General features: G+C 38.9%; 1 protein-coding gene across 1 annotated transcript in view; it reads left to right on the top strand.

The window, feature by feature from the left end:
* MTTP (microsomal triglyceride transfer protein) overlaps window positions 1–11582 on the top strand; it is a 45594-nt gene extending 34012 nt beyond the window's left edge. Inside the window, exons 15-18 of the mRNA XM_054723111.1 lie at window positions 820–1047; window positions 5996–6120; window positions 9782–9952; window positions 11405–11582. Of these exons, the coding sequence (XP_054579086.1) occupies window positions 820–1047; window positions 5996–6120; window positions 9782–9952; window positions 11405–11582 (702 nt within the window). The remainder of the gene's footprint in view (window positions 1–819; window positions 1048–5995; window positions 6121–9781; window positions 9953–11404) is intronic.
* The last annotated feature ends 5413 nt before the right edge of the window (window positions 11583–16995 follow it).

Genomic DNA, 16995 nt, shown 5'->3' with positions numbered 1-16995 from the left:
CCTATGTCTAATAGAGATCAGGATGTGAGCCCCTCGTGGTGTTCATCGTGCTTCCTTTGAGCTAGAGAGAAAAGGTTAGACCTGAAAGGTGTGAGTCATGGTTTAGAGAGCTCCACACCCTCCCATCTTAGAAGCAGCCTTAGGGTGACTGTCCCAACACCTCTCTACCTCCTTTTAGGGGCTCTACACAATAGATGACCCAATCTGTATGACAGTTCTGGAGAGACTAAGGGTTTATGGGATGACACCATAAAATGGAAAGTTTGTGGCCTATGTAGTTAGGCAGAGGGGTTTGAATCCTGCCTCGGCATTTGAGCTTTTTTTGGTCTCATCTACAAAATGGATAAAATAACATGTATCCCAAAGGTTGGTTGTGAGGATTAAATGAAGAAAACTAACTAGCCCTAGCCAGTTTAGCTCAGTGGATAGAGTGATGGCCTGTGGAATGAAGGGTCCTGGGTTCAATTCCGGTCAAGAGCACATACCATGATTGCAGGCTTGATCCCCAGCCCTGGTCAGGCATGTGGAGGGCAACCTATCGATGTATGTCTCTCACATCGATATTTCTGTCTCTCCCCCTCTCTTCCACTCTTTAAAAATCAATGGAAAAATATCTTCAGGTGAGGATTAACAACAACAACGAAAAAGAAAACTAACTCACCTTATATTTAGGCATTAAGTTGTTTTTGCCTAGCTGCTGCAGATTTTTGATTTATTAACCCCTGGGAAAGTTCTAGCTGTAGCTCACCATCACTTACAGAACAGGCATGGAGCTTATGTTATGTCATGTTGTGTAATGTGATGTCTATTTTTCCATAGGTGGTCATTGAAGCCCAAGGACTGGAGACCTTAATTGCTGCCACTCCCGATGAGGGGGAGGAGAACCTTGACTCCTATGCTGGCCTGTCAGTCATTCTCTTTGATGTGCAACTCAGACCTGTCACTTTTTTCAACGGATACAGTGATTTGATGTCCAAAATGCTGTCAGCATCTAGCGACCCTGTCAGTGTGGTGAAAGCACTTGTTCTGTTGATAGATCATTCCCAGGTAATTAATTCATTCCGCAAATTTTATTGAATTCCTAAAATGTACCAGGTATATTTTAAATGTGTTCTATGCTTTGAGGATACAAGACAAAGTTCCATGCATCTTGGAACTCACATTCTAAGCATTCAGTCTCTTGGTATTGTTGCCACAAAAGAAAAAAATACTCAATATAATATGAGTATAGTATAATGTCAATTATATCTCAGTACAAATGAAAAAAATAAAATACTAATTCTAACATAAACAAGAAATGATGGAGGAAATGGTCTAAGATAAAACAGAGCAGACAGGCATTATCTCTGTTCACTTGGCTTTCCTGGACATGAAGGCTTAGATAGTTATTCTAAAGCAGGAGCTAAACCACATGGCTTCACAAGTTACTAATAACATTTATCATGACAGCGATTATAAAGAGCCATGTAGTGCATCATTTTGACCCTGACAAATTAGTAGAGGAACAACCAATCACTGACACCAACCACATGTAGACTTTTTGCCCCAAACTCTCATGTTCACAGAATCATATAAGATTTAACCATTTATTAGTAGAAATAAGAGAACTTTCATTCACTTGAACTGTATTCTTCAGAATGATTTTCAATTTTCCCCACCCCCAAGTTTTACTGTGATAAGTTATGATGATGCTATCTTCTGTGCAGTAAGATTTAGGTGACCAAGATGCTATGGATGGGAGTGGTCTGCCTCAATGGATTTTCTGGGAAACAGAAGAGGGTTAATCTGAATAACCTTTGAGTTCAAATGTTTCATGCTTAAAAAAATTTTTTTAATGGCTTGACTTATTTCCTGTCTTATTTAGCATACCAATATAAAAAAAGGAATATTTGTTAAATAAGGATCCTAGAGAAAATCCCTAAAGTGATCACTTTGTACTCTAATACATAATTATGATATTAGTGATATATGAGGAGATTGGATTAAAATCTACAGACTATAAGATTTGTTGGAAAGTTTGCTTTTGTGGTTTAGTAAATTCATGAGTAGATTTGAATTTTGCCCCTACTCATTACTTTCTGTATGCTCTTGGGCAGGTTCTTAATAGCTTTAAGCCAAGATTTCCTACTAGTGAAGTAAGGCATTTGAAAAAGATAGTCCAGAGTTTTTACCACCTTTGTTGTTTGCCAGATAATTTGAGGATTCTGATTTGTTGGGTTCTGGTTATGAAATCATAGATTTTAAGATGTGGGAGAGACCTTAAATATCAGATTTTACTAAAACCCCTTCAAAACATCATAGGTTAAAACTAAATATTAATGTCCAATCTTTATTATTCCTCATAGCACTTAGGATAGCTGTATATACAAAAAAATTAGGGTAGTATAATCAAATAGTTTGATTTTTATCATGTAACAAATATTTGGAAGTAGTCATCCAGTAAGTAATGTGTTGCTATAGAAATCCTAAATTTTTACAATATCCAGGCTCTTTTCCCCTCACTCAGCCATTTTTCTTGTGACTTTTAACCTCATGCTTGTCACTCCATGATCATCAGATGGCTGCTGCCTTGCCAGCACTATTACCTCAATCCAAGAAGGAGGAAGGGGCAGTAAAGTCTGACTCTTTTTCAGAAACTTTCCTGGAAGCCCTATCCATTCTTATAAAAACTAAGTATCTATGAAAGAAAGACCTTTGGTTACTGACCAAAAGTATGTCATGTGGATGTTTCTAGCTGCAAGAGAAGCTGATAAATATAGTTCTTAAATGGATGAATAGCACTGTGTACAAGACTGTGTTTCTGTTCATATGAGTGAAAAGAAAGACAACCAGCAGTGCCTCTCATATCCCTTAATCCTCAAGGTCACACATGTGAAAACAAGTCTCTTATTATGTCAGATCTGTACACTGTATATTTCCTTTGCAGTATTACCTCTGGGGAGATTCATCCTCTGAAGAAGGCATAAGAGTGCTGAGGATGTAATTTATATTTTAAGACACAGGAATAATAATAGTTCAGCACCATCTGTATGTGCTCAGTTACTCATCAACAGTGCCTAATGGTATGAATCCAGGTATAAAACTGGATGTAAACATCAGTAGTAATCTAGATCAAGGTTGTCAAACTTTTATGGAAAGGGCAGAAAGTATATATTTTTGGCTTTGTGGACACGTGGTCTCTATTGCAACTCCTCAGCTCTGCCATTGTAGAGTGAAGCTAGCCAATAGTGACATAATAACAAATAAGTGTGGCAGTGTTTCAAAATCTTTTATTTATAAAAACAGCCAGTGGGCCAGATTTGCCTACAGTCCATAGTTCACTGACTCCTGATCTAGATTATTTTATTAGGTTTTTTTTATTCATTAAGCGAGGCTACCCAAGGCATATTAGAAGAGAAAGATCATCCCCAGGCTATTAAACATAACCCAATGTTAGTATATTTCAGATTGGAGTATTTGGAGGATCTGGGGTTATTATACAAATAAGCTGTTTGAGGCGCCCTGCTCTGCAAGGCACCCAGTAATGTCATCCCAGCTTCAGAGGCACATACCACATTAGGTCAAGTGCTGACACTGAAGGAAATTTTGGCAGTGGGTGGCCTGTCATAGCCACCAGGGCAGATGGAATTACTCTGTGCTCACTCCCTGTTTTCAGATCATTGGATTACTCTTCAGAGAAGGATGTCTGATAAAGTCAGCATAATAGGGGGGGGGGCCCTCTTTAGTCAGCAAAGAATGTGTTTTCCTGAATGGAAGCAGTGGAATGAGTTGTGAAAGTATCAGCGTATGAGCTGTAAGAAACACCTTTGGGACCAAAAGTAAAAGACCCAAGGGGTCATGTTAGCTACAAACGCAAAGCTTCAGCATCTTGTTCCTCTAGCTCAGTGGTCGGCAAACTCATTAGTCAACAGAGCCAAATATCAACAGTACAACGATTGAAATTTCTTTTGAGAGCCAAATTTTGTAAACTTAAACTTCTTCTAACGCCACTTCTTCAAAATAGACTCGCCCAGGCCGTGGTATTTTGTGGAAGAGCCACACTCAAGGGGCCAAAGAGTCGCATGTGGCTCACGAGCCGCCGTTTGCCGACCATGGCTCTAGTTCATAGGCAAAAATTTAAATAAATATGCACTCTGGGTCAAACACGGGCATAAGCCTATGCTCTCACACTTTTGCAGTGTTTCTCAGAACACGCTTCCCTGAACACCAGGAGACAAAAGACAGTTATGATTTTGTTATAGCCATGGGTGGGAGTGGAATAGTCTCCCCAACTAGAGGCAGTCTGGGTGCTCATTCTGGCTCCACATGTAGCCTCCAAGCCTGATTTTTCTTTTCAATCTTTAGATGTAATGTCACCGTGGAAGATTAGTATGGGAATTGCATGAGATGTCAAATGTAGAGCTCTTAGGACACAGATGGTGCTTAAAAACTGTTCGTTCCATTCATTTTATACCCCTGGAAAAGTATAACCACTGCACTATGTGGCTTAATCCCTCTCGTGAAGTAAAGAGTGTCAAAACACTTGGTTTGTTTTGACATCCACCTAATGTATGGTCAGTAGGAAAGCCAAAGTCCACATCACAGACTGTAATTTTTCAAATTGAGAACAAAGAAGAAAATACAAAGAAAGAAATACTTCTGGGGCAGGGCACACAGTAGGGCTCATTTAAGAACAATCACAATTACAGTGCAAATGCAGAATTCTGATATTATGGTTCTGCAGTTCATAGGCATAGGTTCAACTTTGGACATAATTATTGTGGTTTTATCAGGGTAATTTGTGTTCCTTTATACTAGTGTCTTTAGCTCTATGTTGAGAATCTCATTCTTTTGTCCAAGTGTCTTTCAGTTAAAGGTAGCTTCACGCCACAATCAGACTTTTTTAGTATACCTTGTTGTAAGCCAAGTCCTTTGACTGACATTCCCTGCCACATTTTTTGGAAAGTGAAGATAATTCCAGGAGATCAACAGAATCCTATCTAGAAAGCAACGTTGTGTCATTTATAGTTGGTGAAAACACAGTTTGATCTGAGTAGGGCAATTACATAAAGTTGGTCATGCTGCCAGTTACCATAAACCTAAGATTTTTGAAGGAATATCAAAATTAAGGATACTGACCCCTTTCCCCCAAACCATTATCACTTCCAACACTGTCCCCAGGCAATTTGATTCCAATCCAACTGAAGACGTTTTCAGCCAACATCACCAGGGCTAATATACATTGAAACTGCAAGACTTAAAAGCTAAATGCTGGCACAAACAGCACAAACAATGAATTTCAGACAGCTATAAAATTGCTTAGAAGGGACTATGTTTGTCAGCGAGTATTGTCCCTCTGGAATATGCTGTTGAGTTCATGTTGGACACAACCTATTAATTTGATGTCATTTCAAATGTCAAAGAGCAGGGTATTAAGGCTTAGTTCAATTGCCTCGCCTTCTTTTCCCAGCTGGACTAGGCAATTCCTGGAACATCTACATTGTACTGGCAGTTTTCATCATAATTTTCATTTGCCAGCAGGATGCAGTTGTCTATATTTGACGCAGCATATAACTAGAAAAGTGGTAAAGGACCATTAGCGGTCATCTAGCCAGTCCCTCATCCCCACTCCAAAGCCACAGCTGGATTCCTGATAGAGATGCCTTCATTTTCCCTAATCTGGTGGTTCTCAAATTTGAATGCATCAGAATCACCTGAGGACTTGTTACAATATAGATTGCTGGACCCCACCCTCAGAGTTTCTAATTCAGTAGGTATGGGATTTGTGTTTCTAACAAGTTTCCAGGATGCTAATATTATTTGTCAGGGGACCACACTTTGAAAACCATTTCCCCTCCCAACGCAGAACTAAAATGTGTTTCCAAGCCTAGAGAAAGATTCCAACATTAACGCAGCTCAAATGGTATTATCTACAAGAGGAGGTTGAATGTGCTTTTTCAAAGGGGTTGGCTAAATGGTGATTATTACTACTATTATTATATATTTTTGCTTCTAGGAGATTCAGTTGCAATCTGGACTGAAGGCCAATATAGACATCCAGGGTGCTCTAGCCATTGATATTTCAGGTGCAATGGAGTTTAGTCTGTGGTATCGTGAGTCAAAAACCCGAGTGAAAAATCTGTAAGTACTCTATGCAAAGAACTTCAGAAATTAGGTTTTGGAATGTTTAACCTTCTGATTTTTCAAAATCTATACTCTTTTTTCTGCCTATTTATTTATTTATTTATTTATTCATTAATTATTGAATTTATTGGGGTAACATTGGTTAATAAAATTATGTAGGTTTCAGGAGTACAGTTCTATAATACATCATCTGTATATTGTATTGTATGTTCACCATCTCAATTCAAGTCTCCTTCCATCTCCACTTGTCCCCCTATAACCTCTTCTACCTTCCCCCTCACCCCTTTCCCTCTAATAATAACCACACTATAATATGTGTCTATGAGTTGTTGTTGTTGTTGTTGTCGTTTTTGCTTAATCCCTTCACCGTTTTCACCCAGCCCCGCAACCCCTCTGACAGCTGTCAGTCTGTTCTCTAGCTGAGTCTGTTTCTATTTTGTTTGTTAGTTTCCACATATGAGTGAAGTTGTATGGTACTGGTCCTTCTCTGACTGGCTTATTTCACTTAGCATAATGCTCTCCAGGTCCATCCATGTTGTAAGATCTTTTTTTATGGCCACGTATATTCCACTTTTGTAAATGTACCACAGCTTTTCATCTACTGATGGACATTTGGGCTGCTTCCAAATCTTGGCACTAAGGTTTCCTTTCCTCCACATCCTCACCAGCACTTGTTGTTTGTTGATTTATTGATGGTAGCCATTCTGGCAGGTGTGAGGTGATATCTCATTGTGGTTTTAATTTGCATCTCTCTGATGATTAGTGATGTTGAACATCTTTTCTTTTTTTTTAATGTTATTTTTTTCAAATTTTTTTATTGATTAAGGTATTACATGTGTCCATATCTTCCCATTGTCCCCCCCCACCCCATTCCCATACATGCCCTCACCCCCCAGTGTCTTGCGTCCATTGGTTATGCTTATATGCATATACAAGTCCATCTTTTCATATGCCTGTTGGCCACCTGTATGTCTTCTTTGGAGGAATATCTATTCAGGTCCTTTGCCCATTTTTTAACTGGGTTGTTTGTTTTTCTGGTGTTGAGTTGTAGAAGTTCTTTATAAATTTTGGATATTAACCCCTTATCAGATGTGTCATTGATGTGTTTTTTCATTCAATGGGTTGTCTTTTCATTTTGTTGATGGTTTCCTTTGCTGTGCAAAAACTTTTTAGTTTGATGTAGTCCCATTTGTTTATTAGAATCTATACTTTCTATTTGTAATAATTAAATCATAGAGTAGGAAATAACCATGGGAAGTCATTCTTTCCATAGCTTCTTATGAGCAGGTCAGCACCTAATACAACTCAGCCAAGAATCTTGACTTTTGACTTTTAAAGACATCCATAGACAGCATGCCCAGTGGATGAGAGGTTCATCTTCTCTTGGTATTCCACCTCACTAGTTGACAGTGCTGTTAGGAAACTTTTCTCTGAAGCAAACTTTTTTTTTTTCAGCTTATCCCTCTATTTGGGATCTCAAGTTTTTACTCTTTTACTGTCTTCAGTGGATAAAAATTTTAAAATGGTCACTTTTATGCAGAATCTAAATATTAAATATTCAGTCCTTAAGTTTTTTGTTAGCATTCATTTTTCTAAACAAAATGTTCTCGGTTCCTTTAGTTTTCCTAATCTACCTGTCAGATTAAGTGAAATGTTTCATTTTGAACACAAAACAATGTTTCTGAACCATTGTAATAAAAAAATTATTATTCTGTTTATTATAAATCAAAGAAAAGGAAATTGAAATGCAATCGATTTTTATCTTTTTGGATATTTAAACTATGGTGTGGGATAAGTGAGATAGAGTGATAAAATTAAATATTTTGGTTTATTTTGAACTATGGATGAAGGAATTGAGAGCTATTAAAAACTGGCACATTTGTGGCCCCCGGTGTTACTAAAACGAACCAATGAATGAGAAATGGAGTGATCATCACAGTGATCAGCAATATAATTCAGGGCTTCCCATTGAATCAGTCATCTGTTTCCTCTTTCTGAAGTATTTCCAGGTAGAAGTTTCCCCAAATTACACTGAATTTAATTTTTTTTTTGTAGAAAGAAATCAACAATAGGAACAACAACAAAAAATATGGATTTTTTAAGGACACTGTATCCCTAAGAATCTATCACTATCCACATTGTAGCCAATCTATCCTCAATTTTTAATTTGTTCACTTAAAAATACCTCTTAAGCCTTTGTTGAGTGTTAAGATATTAGAAGGTACAGTGAGGTATTCAGGGATTTAACGGTACATCTCTGACCTACTTTTACGCTGACAACAATAGGTGATAAGCTTTAAGTTGCACAGCAAAAATGAGTACCTCTATCAAAAAAGCTTGGACATACAACCCTGATTTAATTGTAGGAGTAACTTCCCACAATATTACTGAAAGTCTACAATTAAATTAGAGTGTTCCTAGAGGTAAGACTTCTACTGAGTTGTTTATCTTCTTCATTTTCATCCAAGCCACTCTCCCTAGACAATTCAATCTGTCTATCTAGTCCTCTGAGCAATTGTTGGAGAACCCACAATATCTGTCATTCCTGGGCCACCCACTGTGCCCCACTATAGGAGTGGTTTTTTGTGACACAATATTTTTTCAAATAGACTTAGCTCTCTAGAGACCCTTTGGGGAAAGTAATAAAATGGAATTGAAATAGCTACCTAGACGCCAACAGAGAAACCAAGGGAGCAAGAAAATTATTATAAACACTAGTAGCCCATTTGCAGGAAAATCCTGCAAGCGGCTGTTGCGGCCGCATGCCTGCACCCGCTTGCCACTGCCGCCCGCCCCACTCTGCCCCGCTCCGCCCCGCCCGGGCTTTCCCTCTGGCAGCCACCTTGCTTTCCGCTTTTCCTCCCTCTTCCTTCTAAGTTGTCTTCAGTCTTCACTCCTCCCTCTCTCAGCGTATGCAAATTAACCGCCATCTTTGTTGGGTAATTTGCCTACTCACCCTGATTGGCTGGTGGGTGTGGCTTTGGCTGGTGGGCATGGCTTGGGTGTAGCGAAGGTGCGATCAATTTGCATATTACTATTTTATTAGGTAGGATTAGCTGTCTTCTTGCTGAATTTAGATAACTCAGGTATTTCTGACTTTCTGAGAAGACCAGGTTCCAGGAATATTTTCATCTTGGCCCTTGGTAGGCCCATACCAAACAGTAGTACCTGATAGACATTTCATTCCCACATCTAGAATTGAAGGCTGAGGGAGGGTTTAGGGCAGTGGTGGGCAACCTTTTGAGCTTGGTGTGTCAAACTTCGCCAAAAAACTGAGCATAACTCGGGTAGTGTGTCACTTTGAGGAAAAAACATTATTTTGCAAATGTTTCATCCTCAGGAGCAGCAAATGTTTTATCCTCGGCATGCGGCCACCTCAGCGACCGCGTGTCATCAGAAATGGCTACGCGTGTCAGTGCTGACACATGTGTCATAGGTTCGCCATCACTGGTTTAGGGGAAGAGCAAATCTTCACTGCGCAATCCCCGGGACTAATCAGGCCCCGGTTACCAATAGAATTCTGAGCACATTTAGGTCACATATTAGCCCCTTTCCTTATGGTCATTGGCATCATGAGTTTAGATCCTGGGAAATTATAGCTGTTAGTCCAGCTCAGTTAAATGTAATGTTAATAGTTTTTTCTGCCCCAAATCTTTAGGTTGGCTGTGGTAATAGCTGGTGACATCACTGTGGACTCCTCTTTTGTGAAAGCTGGCCTGGAAATCAGTGCAGAAACGGAGGCCAGCATGGAGTTTATCTCCACGGTGCAGTTTTCTCAGTACCCGTTCCTAGTCTGCCTGCAGATGGACAGGGCTGAGGCTCCATACAGGTAAGAAGCAGTGCTTGGGGAATGTTCCAGGGCCAGCCCCACTTCACCAGGAACTCACACCCAGTTTTTAACATTCACTTTCAGAAATTAAAAGAAAATGGTAAAAAGAAATTCATGAAACAAATTATCTTTAAATTAGTAACAGAATTCTTGATAAGGCTAAAAATTGAGTCCATCTCTAGGATACCAAGGAACTGTAATGACCAGTTCTTTTGATTCAGGAGGTATCATATTTTATCCAGAAACAATTTATCAAGGAAACAAAGGGATCTGATTTACCACAAGAATTGCCATGTAGTTTCAGCAAAAATACCAGATGCATATTTACTATCAGCTATATCTTCACAGTTGTCTCCTGGACAAGAGAGCTCAAAACAAAACATGAAATCATTTACCATGGTTAAAGAGCCCAAATGAATTCACAGTTTTTAGGTAATCCATACAACAGCAACTCGACCTTGTTTAAGTTTTGGCTAAAGCTTGAGTTTGTAAATTTTTCAGTAGAATTCTTAGTGTCTCAAAAACTGAATATATAATTGTCCATGTAAATTTCCCAACACCTCTCCCACTCTAGAGCTTTTACACTGTGTCCTTTGAATCATGTGACCATATTTATAACAATACTATCATGTGCAAGTAAAATGCCTTTGGTCTAGGTGATACTGTGAGTTGTAGAGGTTTCCTTGACACACTGTTAACCATGAAAGCAATTTGTCTGCTTAAAACAGCAAGCCATATCTTCCTCATCTTCTTTGACAAGTAAGCCAGAGTTGAGCACCTTCTTTATATTCTTGACATTTCATAATCCATATAAATATGCATAAATGATATAAGTATAATTATGAGTTGGTTATATTTTTACAGAATATAGTGGATTATAGTCAGAATATTAAACTGTTGCTAGTTAATACTAACATATGTACAGAATAAACCACCATTTAATGCATTTTTAAAAATCACCCTTCCAATGGTCAAAATGCAATAACCACCGATCCAGGCACCGGGCTAACTGGTTTGGTTCCACATTTCCGTTTGGCTACAGCTTTGGGAATGTTTCCCTGGCAGCATTCTCATCTTAAATCCAGTGAAACTTGCTCCTTCCTCACAAGGGGACTGAGCCCAAAGTGGGGCTCCTGGAATGAGGAGAGGGGGGCATAGCAAGGCTTGCAAAGCTTAACAAAGAGCTGAGAGGAATGTAGTCCTCCATTCCAGAACAATGTCTGGCAGACTCCTATAGTCCAAGCATTTGAAGTGTATTTGTTTGTATAAAAAGAAAGGGGAAGAAAAACATCACCCCATTCATGGGAATGGAAGCTGGTCGTCCTTGGCACTCAGATCCTTTGTCAAATCGCTTTGACACAGAAGCTTCAAGTGTACACTCAGAGCATGGCTCTGACGGGCATGAGGTGACTTAACTATGTGTGTGATTTTGCTATTGTTGTTGTTATGCAGGCAATTTGAGACCAAGTATGAAAGGCTGTCCACAGGCAGAGGATACGTCTTACGGAAAAGAAAAGAAAGGCTGGTGGCAGGATCTGAATTCCCTCTCCACCAAGAGAATGCTAACATGTGCAAGGTGGTGTTTCCCCCTCAGCCGGAGAGTGCTTCCAACGGTGGGGGTTGGTTTTGAAACTGATGGGTAATGTTTCACTTGAATTCATCTCCCAGGAGGGAAACCACGTGACATGCCTAAGTGCTTGCTCTCTGAGAGCACAGTGTTTACATATTTACCTGTATTTAAGATTTTTGTAAAAAGTTATGAAAAACCTCAAATGACCAAATTTGGGCCTATTCAGAATACTAACTGTCAATTTTTGGGGGCCAAAATAATGTGATACTTTTAGCAAATTCTATTTGATATAGCGAGAATTGTTCTTTCCTATAAAGAAACTATTGTTTATTTTAAAAATACATACACGCACTCAAAACCCAATTTTGTTTCAATAATTTTAAGTGTGTATGTAGCCCTTGATAGAATCTTAAACATGTATTGTTTCTACCAAACATATTCATGCAGGAAAAAAAAAACCAGACCTTTTTCGTGGGAGGTGTGAGGAGGGAGTAGGGAACAAGACTTTTTAAATACTTTCTCAGCCAGATTCATGAATTGATATTTACTAGTATCTCTTCTGTTGTTAGTTTTATTGAGCATTGAGGGAGAAGGCATACAACATTCACATACCATCTCATCTTTCTGCTGACCGCATAGTCAGTCCTCTGCATTCCACCCTCCAAAAACATTGGACTTCGCACATAAGAATTAGAGATGTTAATTTCAGAAACTCCATTTGATTTTTTGTGTGCTGTGTCTCTTGGAGACCATAATGTGGTGCACTGTCCTTTATAAGGGACATCTTGATGTAGTCATCATTTTATCTTTTGTTCAGCTGTTTGGTCGTGAAAGTTCTAGTCTGTGTGACTACAATCTGTACACAAGCCAGAGTTGGCTGAGAGAATTTAGTACTGATGGATTTGGACTTCTAAAATATGAAATCAAGGAAAGATTTTTATTTGTTCAAATTAAAAGAGGCATGTTAAACATTTTTAAATATTTATTCATGAAAAGTGTGTTTATAGTAATAAACCCAAAACAGATAACAGATGTTCATTTGTTTATTAAGTACACACAAACACGCATGCACACACATGCACACACAGAAGTTTATCTAGCCTATTATTGGCTGTACATTTAAAACGATGTGTGATGAAATAAATATGTGGAAATCCTATTGAATTCTTTTTGTCTTCTGTTACTTTAAACACCATATCTCTCTGCTCTTGCCAATTTCTGAGTCCAGACATGTACACAAGTAGCCTTTGCAACCCTATAGAAGAGGCCAGAGATTCCAAAAGGAGGTCAGAGCCCTTTGGGAAAATGGGCCACTGAAAATAATAGCAGCCAGAACCGTGTAAGGACCTGTGAAGCTGAACACAAGCTTTAAGCCAAGTTTTCATAAAGCCCTGGACCAGCACCCTTACTGTTACGTTCCAAAGAAGAAAGAAAGAAATCGAAACCTTAAGGGGATGTGATATGTCCTTGGTGGTGACATTGGCCTTGGAGGACGCATCCATAGCAAAGCAGTTTACTCTCTCTTCAGGGACCAGTGCTCTTACACTCCTTTCAAAGGAAAAAAAATAAATAAATAAAGGCTAGATTAACTTTGTCAGAAAAGGAAGGAAGGCAATATTTCTTAAGCATGATCTTTTAAAAATGTTTGCAAACACCCTGAAAAAAGCATTTGTAGTGTCCACTAAAAAAATCATTGAAGAAAATGAGGATCAAAAAGGGACTATCTCATTGTGGACTGGTACGCTAACATGACGGGTCAAGACTCAGTTCTCTACTCAGGAGCAGCGGCCTCTGGTTTCCTCCAAAAACGTATGGTTGCCAGTGCCCTGTGGTCCACAGCAGTGGTTCTCAAACTGTGTCCATGAGGACCACCTGAGTGCTTCTTAAAACAGATCACTGAAGCTCCATTCTGGATTCAACTGGCCTGAGTCGGGCTGAGGATTTGCAATGATAAAGAGGTGAAGTCTCCCAGGTGAAGCCCAGTAAGGGGACCACACTTTGAGAGTTTTGCTCTAGAGAAAAAGGAAGATACTTAAAATCATAAGAAGATCATTGGTGTGATGTTTGTAAACACAAGCACACTCTCTTTCTTTGTGTGTATGTGGGTTGTTCATACTTTCTGCAGTAAAATATGTATTCTAGAAAACCAATAGGAGCCTCCTATTCCTCCATCTTCAGGGTAATTTTAAACAAGTGAAGTGCTAAAATATGAAGTTTCTAAATAGTGTGTTTGCATGTTTTTTGGGGGTGGCAGAGTTGGAATATGGGAGGTAGGGAGATATCTCAAAATCTCATGTGTCAAAAGTTTTAAGAATGTTTATATTCTTTTATTCAGTAATTCTATTTAGAAGTTTTTATCACAAGGAAATATTCAGAGATGCCTGGAAAGATTTGTGCTCAAAGGTGTTTGTTGCAGCATTATTTTCATAGCCCAAAATTATAAAAACTAAATATTTAAAAATATGAGATTGATTAAACATATTATGATACATCAATATGAGGAAATAAGATACAGCTGATAAAAATCATCCCTCTAAGAATATTGGAAAGAGGTAGTTTTATAATTTTATAAAGTAAATAAGTAGTCTACAAACATAATTATAAGCTTTTTTTTTAAATTTCTTTATTGATTAAGGTGTTACATATGTGTCCTTATTCCCCCATTACCCCCCATCCCCCCTTCATGCCCTCACCCCTCTGTTGTCTGTGTCCATTGGTTAGGCTTATATGCATGCATACAAGTCCTTTGGTTGATCTCTCCCCCTTACCCCTTAAGCATTTATTTTTAAGGTAATTTGTGTAGTAGGTCCCTCTGAATAATTAAGAAATTGCCCTACTTTTCAGTTTTTAGAATATTTAAAAATTCTCTAAATTTCCTTCAAAGAACATGGAAATAAATTTGAGGATCTTTAAGCAACCTATATAGCAGTGAATTTGAATTTTTCAGAGGTAGAAATGCTATAGTGGAGAGATATATCATAGTAGTTAATATTTCTGAAATGCTAACTACAGACCAAGGGTAATATTATCTTATGATTCTCACATTATAATAATCTATAGAATATAATGTTATTCTGCAATACTATATCTAGTGTGTAAATACATATGCGTGTAATACACACCTGTTCTTACTCTACCCAGTAGTACTGAAGGTGTAGAAGCTTTCAGAGAATACTTCACTCAAGGGATTATCTGTTGATCAGGTTGTAATTTCAAGGGGCAGAAAGAAATATCAGTTTTTTGCTATGTCTTTGATGACTCTTCACAATACTTCTGTTGGGATAAACCTCTTATCAAAGGGCTTTGGCCAGGCTACTTCTATCTACACTCCTCCCTTGTCATCTTCAATAGCTCCCTTGCCCCTAAACCAAACAGCTTCTTCACTTTCATTCTCTTGCTTTCGCTCTGACCTTCTGAGTTCTCTTCACACTTAGCCCTCTTGCTACCTGCCCACTCCATGCTGGGTCATTGGCATGGATCTCTTCTTTGTGGCCATTAGCCAGTTTCCTCTTTCAATCACGGTGCCTTTGACAAGGCTTAGACTAGCTAGCTTCATCAGCATATCAGGCATTCTCACCATATTAAAGGATTCCTGAAATTTTAGCCTCTTCATGAATCAGAGCACCTGGCATATAGTAGCCTTTTTAAAATTATTATTCCTAAAGAACATTAATATCCTCCACACTGGGAATATAACAGTGATTTCTACCCTACGAAACTCCAAAATATGCCCAACACACATAAAAGCATACCCATCAAACCTTTGATACACTACTCTCATTCTTTAGATTTTTTTTTCTAGAATCTTTGTCTGAGCTTACAGTAATCTGAGAATTGACTTTAAAATTCATCTTTTAAAAGTAACTATTTAAAAACACCCCTTAATGAGGATGATAGTTTTAAAACATGCCCCCAAATTATTTGACACTCTTCCCATTGAGAGATAGAATCTGTGTTCCTGCCCATTGAATCTCCATTCTGTGATTGCTTGTCAAATAGTTGATAGTGATGCTGTGTTACTTTCTGAGCTAGGCCTTATGAAACTGGCAGTATCCAATTCTTATCTCTTAGGATACTCATTGTTGGAACTCACCCACCATGTTTGAAGGAAGCCCAAGCAGCTCATGGAGAGGTCCAGCTGAAGAGGAACTGAGGCCCCTAGCTGGCATTGGCTCTCCGGTCATGGGAATGAGCCATCATGGAAGTAGATTCTTAAATCCCTGTTGAGTTCATGTGTGAAGTAGAATCGAACCTTCCATGCCCAGCTATGTCCAAATTGCATATTAATGAGCTAAATCCCTTTTTTGTGGCTTTTAAGACTCAAGTTTTCAGGTGGATTGTTCCCCAGCAGTATACAACTAGAACAGTGGCTTTGCATGGTTCATGAAGATGAGGTCTTCTGGATGTAGTGTAGTGAATCTGTATTAGTAGGGATACAATAGGTGGCTAAACTACCCTATATAAGAAATGGGAAATTAGAGTATTCTGAGCCAGCACACTAAGGAACAGAAGAAGCAAAGGATGAAGAGAGGGAGAGGGATGGTGGCTGAAGCACAAATAAACTCAACAACCAGTGAAAATTTTCTAGTGCCAGAGATGGCACAGGGCTATTTGAGGACAGGTATGTAAGTGGTTCAGGTTTAAAGTGTCTGCTAATGTAGCTGGCTGCCATATGATGGAGCACCTGCAAATGTCTAGCCCACATACCCTAAGCCTTCAGCAAAATCCTGCCACACATGGAATGTTCAGGATTGAATGGGCGTTCTGCAGTGAAGTCTTCTGGGGTAATGCAATGCAGAGTAAAACTGTGCACGCTTGAGGCAAGAAGGAGAATGGAATATGAGAATTCACTGGAAACAAGAGCTGGAAGCCAGAGCTGACTTAGAAAAATATAAGGCCTGAGACGGCCCTCAATTTGCTTTCTTGCCTGATTAACCCCAACCCTGAACATATGTAAGGAATCCTGGTTGTCCCTCTTTGTGAAATGTGGGTTCAAGTCTTTTGGGGGCTTCAATCTTAAGGTTTATTATAGTGACTTTAGTTAACAGTGGTTGATTTAAGGGATGTGTTACAACATTGATCTTGTGCAGTAGGTCTCTAAAATGTGTGCCTCTTCTATTCAGGCTTTGAAGGGGATAACTACAATTACTTTCCTGGACCTCAGTGTGGGCCCTCAGGGACATCACGCTTAGGTGTGATGCCAGTGGAGCATCACATACCTTGTTAGGTGCTCCTCACAGTGCTCCTTAGTGATGCAAGCAGCTAGATTCCTTGGGTTGGCCGGGTGAAATGCTATGGGTTCAGGGAAGGTCCATCTTAGACTTCAGAACTCTAGAACTGCAAGATAATAAATTTGCTTCATCTTAAGCTAAGTGTGTAGTTATAGCAACAGTAGAAAATGAATACAACCTAGATATGAAACATCAGAGTGTTTTAGTTAAATGAAGGATTTTAGTTAGAAGGCAGAAGGAAA

The sequence above is a fragment of the Eptesicus fuscus genome, chromosome 2 (genome assembly GCF_027574615.1).
Source record: "Eptesicus fuscus isolate TK198812 chromosome 2, DD_ASM_mEF_20220401, whole genome shotgun sequence".
NCBI lineage: Eukaryota > Metazoa > Chordata > Mammalia > Chiroptera > Vespertilionidae > Eptesicus > Eptesicus fuscus.
This window is presented reverse-complemented; position numbering and strand designations above follow the sequence as displayed.